Below are 8109 nucleotides of genomic sequence, written 5' to 3'. Positions count from 1 at the left end.
GAAATAGTAAAGATACCAAGGTTTAGGTTAGAAATATATGAACTTGAATTTTAGCATTCTTGAATCTCAAGGATTATATTTTTCTAACATATCATCTAAGTTTTTTTTAAACCACTAATAATATCATCTATTAAATCTTTTAGTCCTTAGAGTGAATATATATAAGGAACTTCTATATTCCTCTGCAATTAAACATTAGATTTGCTGTGATGCATTGTTCTTTCATTTCTTTCTTCTTTTTTTTTTCCCTGTTTGATTTTGTTTGTTCTAAACACTTCCATTATAAAATTGGTGAAATCATAGGATATAATTTATAAAGATAAGGGATTTCTTCATGAAAATTAGATAAGAATTTCACTAATTTTTATTTTGTTATTAATTTGTCGCCTAATGGATCTACCTCTTTTGACAGTGCTGCGTCTTCATTGTTAACAGTTAACACCGGTTACTTGTGCAGCAAGCTTCTTTTCATTCTCAGCTTGTTCCTCTTGTTTTTGTTTTCCTCTTCCCTGTGCAGTCACTAAAAAGAAGAATATGATATTATACGATGATCCTATTTTAGATTATATAGTTAATTAATTTCCATAAAGACTAGTTTCCGAGTTTGCTTTGGTCTCACTTTTGCTTTTTGAATACTTTGTTTCATCATTCAAAGAAGAATATGAAAAAGAAGTAAAGAGAAAACCCGGTATTGCACTCCACGCGATGCCAAAGTCTTTTTGCTGAGGAACCTTTTTGTTTGTGATATCTCGCTATATGCCCATTCTTGCTGAATACCTTGCAAGCATTATTACAAAATTGCTCTCTCTTCGTTACATTCTGAAATTCCAATTACACATTGATTAGTTTGCTGTTGTTGTGATCATCACATCATGGCTGAAGCACTTGTTGCTGGAGCTTTTCTCTCTGGCTTCATCAACGTTGTTTTTGATAGGCTCATTTCACGTGAGTTTGTCAACTTGGTGGTGGGTAAGAAGCTGAACCGACAGTTGGTTGAGAAGCTGAAGACTGCTCTCTTGGCTGCTGAAGCTCTGGTCGCCGACGCGGAGCAGAAACAGTTTGGAAACGAACTTGTGAGGAAATGGCTTGATAGTCTCAGGGATGCTCTCTACACTGCTGATGACTTGCTGGACTGTGTTTTAATCAGAGCTGAAATTCGCAAGAAGGTACGCATTCGTCTTCCTCGTTTCCTTAATTTGTATAATAGGAAGATGGCGACTAAGATAGAAGATGTGGTAAAAAGAATAGAAGATCTTGAGAAACGCAAAAATAGCCTTGGTCTCAAACAGATTCCAACGGGAAGCTCCTCATGGAGACCTCCATCCACTTCTCTTGTGAAGGGGAATGTGTTCGGCAGGGATGGTGACCAACAGGCACTAATCAAGATGCTCAATGACAACAATCATCATAACTTGTCTGTCATCTCTATTGTTGGTATGGGCGGTGTTGGTAAAACTACTTTAGCACAATGGCTCTACAACAACAAGGATTTGATGGACGGGGTTGATCTGAAAGCATGGATTTGTGTTTCTGAAAATTTTGATGTTGTTGAGACTACAAAAAATGTTATAAAGGGGATCTCTTCGGGTGTTTGTAGTCATGTCAGCTTTGATTTACTTCAACAAGATTTGAAGAAAAAACTCTCAGAAAAGAAGTTCTTCATTGTTTTGGACGATGTTTGGAGTGAAGATGCTGACATGTGGAATAGTTTTATCGTCCCTTTTCAACATGGGAGAAAAGGAAGCACTATTCTTCTAACTACCCGCAAGGAAAATGTCGGTCCGACTGTCCAAAATTATAGCTCTTACTCTCTCAAGGGGCTGTCAAATGATTCTTGTTGGTCTATTTTTGCTTACAATGCATCCTTTCCTGAATCAAACGGGAGCTCAGAATTGGAAGGAATAGGTAGAAAGATTGCTGAGAGGTGTGATGGCTTGCCATTAGCTGCAGAAACACTTGGACGCTTGTTGCGCTCAAAGCATGATGCTGGGGAATGGAATAAAATACTATCTAGTGATATTTGGCAATTTTCTATGACAGACAGTAAGATCATTCCTGCGTTGTTAATAAGTTACTATCATCTGCCTGCTCATTTAAAACGTTGCTTTGTTTATTGTTCATTGTATCCCAAAGATTATCAACTTGATAAAGATGAATTAATCTTGCTGTGGATGGCTGAAGATCTTTTAAAACCACCAAGGAGGGGACAGACTCTAGAAGAAGTTGGTTGCGAGTGTTTTGATGGCTTGGTTTCAAGACTATTCTTCAAGCAGGTCTACGATGTCGAGAAGTATTTTGTGATGCATGATCTCATGCATGACTTGGCAACTTTTCTTGCTGGAGATCTTTATTGTAGATTTGGCGAAAAAGAAGAGATGAGTATTCTAACTCGGCATTTGTCATACAATCATTCAATCTCCGAGAAAACGTGCTCCTCTAGCAAAATAGAATCTTTGAGGACATTATTATATATCAATGATGTATCCTCTATCGGGAAAGCACCCGCAACATTACCACGTGACATATTGTCAAAGAATAAATACTTGAGAGTTTTGTCCTTTGGTAGACTCGATATATTTCCTGATTCAATAGATAAATTGATCCACCTGCGCTATTTGAATCTTTCTTGGAGTAATATTGAGGTATTGCCCGAGTCATTGTGCAAGTTGTATAATTTACAAACTTTAAAGTTAGAAGATTGTTCAAGGCTGACTATGCTACCCAATGGCATGTATAAGCTTGTGAATTTGCGGCATCTTGATATAAGGGGTACTCCTCTAAAAGAAATGCCAAAAGGTACGGGCAAGTTGAAACAGTTGCACATTTTAAGCAAGTTTGTGGTGGGAAAGCAAGAAGACAATAGAATGGAAGAGTTAGGAGGGCTTTTAAATCTTCATGGATCACTTGAGATTGAGAATTTGGAGAATGTGATTGATGGCAATGAGGCAAGGAGTGCAAGGATAATAGATAAGAAGAACATTGAGGAGTTATTGTTGAAATGGTATGTGTCTTCAGGTGATGATATGGTTTCAAACACACATACTGATGAACAAGACATACTCCAGGGCTTGCAACCAAACCGTGTGTTGAAAGTGTTAGAAATTGATGGATACAAAGGTACAATATTTCCAGATTGGATGGGGCATTCCTTGTACCAAAACATGACAAGTGTATCTCTCAAGTCTTGCAAGAATTGCTGCATGCTGCCTTCACTTGGACAGCTGCCTTCTCTCAAGTCCCTGTGGATCGAAAGTTTTGATGAGCTGAAGAGCATTGGCATGGAGTTTTACAAGAATGAAGGCCATCAACATTCTTCGCCTATTGCACCGTTTTCCTCACTGGAGGAATTGATATTTTTTAATATGCCAAGTTGGGAGGAGTGGCACTTACCTGACTCAGAAGCCTTTCCTCAGCTTAAGAGGCTTCAAATAAGAGAGTGTCGAATGTTAAAGGAAGATATGGTTAATCAGGTATTAATGAGAATCGTTTCTTCCTCATCGGATGTTTCCAAAGTGCGCCAACTGAAAATACAAGAAAATGATAAAGGATGGGGTAAAGAGATGAGACTTGATGGGGATAGGTTATCAATTAGTGGATTTAAATGTGTGGTGGAGTATGCATTTAAGGCAAAGATCATCCATCATCTAACTTCCCTCCAAGAAATAGAAATCTCAGAGTGTTCATCTGTTGTATCCTTGGGGGGCAATTGTTTACCCAAATCTTTGCAAAAGCTCAAAATCTTGTGGTGCCGCCAAATTGAATTACTCCAGCAACAACACAAGTTTGATTTGGTACATCTACAAATATATCAAAGTTGTGATTCACTGCCCTCATTGTCGTTGGATGCCTTTCCCAATCTCCAGAATCTCGAGATAGTCAGGTGTTCAAATCTGGAATCGGTTTCAATGTCAGAGCCACCACACGCTGCTCTTCAACGTCTCTCCATCAAATGGTGCGACAAATTTGTGTCATTTCCGGAAGAAGGACTGGCTACGCCCAACTTGACTCATCTCGATGTTAGCTGGTGCCCGAAGTTGGAGGCATTGCCACGTGGCATGAATACTCTTCTCACAAATTTAGAGTCTCTCCACATAGTAGGTTGCCGAAACATTTGTAGGTGGCCAGAGGGTGGTTTGCCGCCTAACCTGAAAGAGCTTAGGGTAGGAGGATGCGAGGAACACGTGAGGGGTCTATCATGGATGGGCAACTTGGACAACCTCACTCATCTCACCATTTCTGGTTTTGGGTGTGAGAGCATAAAGTCATACCCAGAGGTGGGTTCGCTGCCTCGCCTTCCCTCCCTTACCACTCTACATATCCAAGACTTTGATAATCTGGAGACATTGGAGTGCAACGAGCTTCTCCGCCTCACCTCCCTCCAACAACTACACATTTCATACTGTAAGAAGCTGAAGAATATGGAAGGAGAAAATCTGCCTCCCTCTCTCTTACTGCTCAAAATTTACGACTGTGGTTTGCTGGGCGAACACTGCAAGAACAAGCATCAACAAATTTGGCCCAGAATTTCCCACATCGCCACCATTGAAGTCGATGACGACCAAATTTTCTGAGCAGGTAATTCTCTAACCTTCATGTTTCTCATGCTACCACAATTAAGTTCACACATGCATAAATTTCCTTTTCCTGCGAGTTATAAAATTGTGTTTCTGTCTTTGTCAATTCTTTATGATCATGGAGTCGCTGTTGTTCCAAGATTCATGTAGGATAGTGAAAAGAATCAGCATGCATAAGGTGTTAAGTTTTTTGCCCATAGATTGAATCTTATATGAAATAAATAGTAGTAGATGCCTATAATAAGCTATTCCTAATACTAAGAAAAGGTTCTGTAATAAACTAATAATAACTATTTCTTCCTTTTTGGATTTGGGGACGTTATCAAACAGATTTCCCAAGGTGATGAAGGTATGTAGCTAACGCAGACAAGATTCAAAGATTATGCTTTCCATATTTGAAGATGATAATCATGTACCTGAAGTAGTCGAAAAAGTTGTAGTGAGTGCAGTTTGTACATATATCAAACCGATTAGGGTCATTTAAAACTTTTCACCGCTGACTCTAAAGTCAAACTAATAATCAAACATTGTGTTCATGAGGTTCTGACATAATTGTGTGTGTGGTTTTTGCGATGAAAAACACTAAGTCAAAATATTTTTTAATTTGTGTTTCAGGAAGTACATATTGAGGTCTGCTAACCATATCTAAATTATCTTCATTCAACCCAAAGTTCATCAGAAGAGGTGCTCTGTAATTTTAGCTTCAGGTTGGTATAGATTCCTTTCCTCCTTGCAATTTACTTTTCCTATTTTTATTGGAGTAATAAAAAAAGATGATAATAGGTTGGTTTGAGAAGGAATTATATGTAGTTCAGGGAAAGGTGGTGTTTCTACTTTTCCTATTTTTTAATGTATATGCTAAACTAAATGTGCTATAAATATAAACTTAATTTTGGTTCTTTAACTGCTGCCAAAGCTGTTACAACGCCAAAACTTCAAATCAGTGGTGGAGCTTGTAACTTTAAACAAAAAGATGTAACATTTCTAATGCATTCAAGTTTATTACTTGAATTTATAAAGACCTCTGTAATATCGTTATTCATTAATAAATCTGTGATCAAAGACAATCTTGATAATCTTTCTCCTTGTTGAAGAAAATATTAGGTCAGGGATTTGAGTGTTTGATCGCTTGTGGATTCTGCTGAGAGTGTCAAGCTTACTAGCTCCTCTTTGAAAATTATGTGAGTTCTTAAACTACACGTCTAGTCTAATAATTGATTTTTTTTTTTGTTCAAGCATTTCATGAAGATGATCATACTTTTACTAAATTGATAATTTAAGTTTTTCAATTTTGTGATCATACTCGAATAACAAGCACTTCGGTATGGATTAGTTTGATGTAATGGACCTCAATTTTCATTACCATATTGTTGCTAGAATGATAATTCTTTTTCTTCTATTTGGGTTGATTATGCAGTCACTGTAAATCTGCAGTTGGGGAGTGGTTCAATGGTAGGTTGGGCTGAAATTTCGATAGCAAGTTCTGAATGTACTTTTTTGTTCCGAATGGTTGGAGGATTAAGATAAGATTTGGAGGGTGATATATGGCTTCGGTGCGCAAAGTAACTCTGGTTTTGTAAATTTTTCATGTTTTTGGTTCACATTTATATGCTATGGTGCTTGATTGTTTTGACTTAATGTAAGCATTTGATTTGTTTACTTAATTGAGATTTTCTTGTATCCTTACCTAATTATAGTGTGATGAGTTTGGAAAACTCTAATTTAATTTTTGATGATGAACAAACATTATTGAAATAATTAATTACAAAATTATTAATTTGATTTTTATTTAACATACGTTAATTAATAATTTTGTGATGCAGGATTGTTACTGGGCCGAAAAGAAAAGAAAAATATATCAAGCTCAATTGTATCAAAAATATTCAGCCTTGGTATTAAGACATTGTGATAATGTTGGCTGAAATCATATTTGGGCTAGAAATTGTTACTTAAGCCCAATTGGTTAAATCAATTCAGCATTGATTCAAAAATATTCAATGATGTATGGCTGAATTGATCATTATAATGTTGGGCCAAATTTAAATGTGCAAGCCCAAATTTATTGTTGGTAAATGACCAACTTGCTTGGACCGAAATCAAAAGGAGATGGGGCACACAATATTGCTTTATCTTTTAACAAATAAAACCCATTTCTTTAATTATGCTGCACACTCCCAACGGACTCCACTCATACCATGTGATGGAATTCAAATCTCTTTGAAGTGGAGTTAATAAATGCATGGGAACTATGAGAGAGAAAGTGTGATTGACATAACGGTGATCATCGATGCTACACGCTACTCAATCAAAAGGAAGTAAAAGCAACCCATTTTAATTAATTTATTCAAACACACTTTATTGCTTTTCTTCATCCTCTCTCTTCTCTCTCATCCCTTTCTCTCTTCTTCTTCGGTCATGTCACAGCAACCATGGAAGCTACACTAAGCTACCAAAAGGAAAAAGAAGAAGTTGCATGCATCAAGGCCATCAAGTTAATGATGGCAAGAAAAAGAAAACTAAAAGTATGTTGTGGCTGAGATAATCACCAAATGTGATAAGATTTGGTGAGGTAATCTCGGATCCTTCATACTCAAAAAGAAGGAAGAAGATTCGGCCAGCAAGGGAGATTCTTGAAGCATGGCTTGTCTTTGATTCTGCTCAACCACCACAGGAAGTAGCTAGAGTGGCGAAGTGATGGAAGAGGCAGAGATTGAAGCAGATGAAGTCATCATCATCATGAAGCATCAAGGGCTAGAAATCCATCTTGGAGAGGAAGCCAAGGATGGAGCGCTCGGATTGATGAAGAGTGATGATCAAGAAATGACTAGAGGTAATTGCATGTTGGGTTTTGCATGGTTATCTCTTCTCTCTCTATGTGGCCGAACCGGTTCTGTTTCTTGAAGGAGGAAGAAGTTGGTTTGGGTGTTGGCTTCAAGTGTGGAGGCTTCCCTCTTCTTTAAAAAGAGAGAACAACCACTGTTTGGAGTAAGGAGTAAGATTTGAGAGTGCAAGGCACAGAGTTCTCAGAGCTACCTGAGCTAACAGATTTCTCTTCTCCTTCAATGTTCTCTGTTTTGTAATTTTTCTGTTTAATTTTGTCATGTCTTGAGTCTCATGGAAAAAGCCAAACAGTGAGGTTTGTATGAAAAAGCCATAGAGCGGAAAAAGGCAGAGAATGCAAAATTAAAAGAAAAAGCCATAGATGTCTTAGAGTTCCTTTGTACATCTGTGTTGTGTTTCATGATTCTGTGGAAATCCCCTTGTAAGTTGGGTTAGCACTTTACAATTTGTAATCTGGATGATTATAGTGAAATTCCATCATTGTTGTGATGGAGACTGGATGTAGGCTGCACTGCACTTAGCAGCTGAACCAGGATATATCTAGGTGTAATCTTCTCTCTCTCTTCCTACTTCAATTCTGTTTTTACTGTTCAGATGAAAAATCGAAAATATCTCGTGGCCAGGGACGAGCAAAAAAAAACAGAAAAGTTTCCTCTAAATCCAGCAAGTGTTAGCAAGTGAAAAGGGGGCTAAG

At 37.6% G+C, this 8109-nt stretch overlaps 1 protein-coding gene across 6 annotated transcripts; it reads left to right on the top strand.

Moving 5' to 3' along the window:
* The first annotated feature begins 593 nt into the window (after positions 1–593).
* On the top strand, positions 594–6720 carry LOC112733541 (putative disease resistance RPP13-like protein 1). 6 transcript variants are annotated; one of them, XM_072213476.1, is made up of 5 exons: positions 594–4575; positions 4905–4923; positions 5190–5281; positions 5679–5755; positions 5992–6351. In XM_072213476.1, the coding sequence occupies exon 1, from the start codon at positions 873–875 to the stop codon at positions 4569–4571; it is 3699 nt and encodes a 1232-aa protein (XP_072069577.1). In that variant the 5' UTR covers positions 594–872; the 3' UTR covers positions 4572–4575; positions 4905–4923; positions 5190–5281; positions 5679–5755; positions 5992–6351. The 6 variants fall into 6 exon arrangements, with proteins under 6 accessions (XP_072069577.1, XP_072069578.1, XP_072069576.1 ...); XM_072213477.1 differs by having other exon boundaries at positions 5669–5755; XM_072213475.1 differs by lacking the exons at positions 4905–4923; positions 5992–6351 and adding an exon at positions 6398–6720.
* Positions 6721–8109: the final 1389 nt, after the last annotated feature.

This window comes from Arachis hypogaea, chromosome 2 (assembly GCF_003086295.3).
Source record: "Arachis hypogaea cultivar Tifrunner chromosome 2, arahy.Tifrunner.gnm2.J5K5, whole genome shotgun sequence".
NCBI lineage: Eukaryota > Viridiplantae > Streptophyta > Magnoliopsida > Fabales > Fabaceae > Arachis > Arachis hypogaea.
Note: the sequence above shows the minus strand (reverse complement) of the source record. Positions and strands in the feature narration are given on the sequence as shown.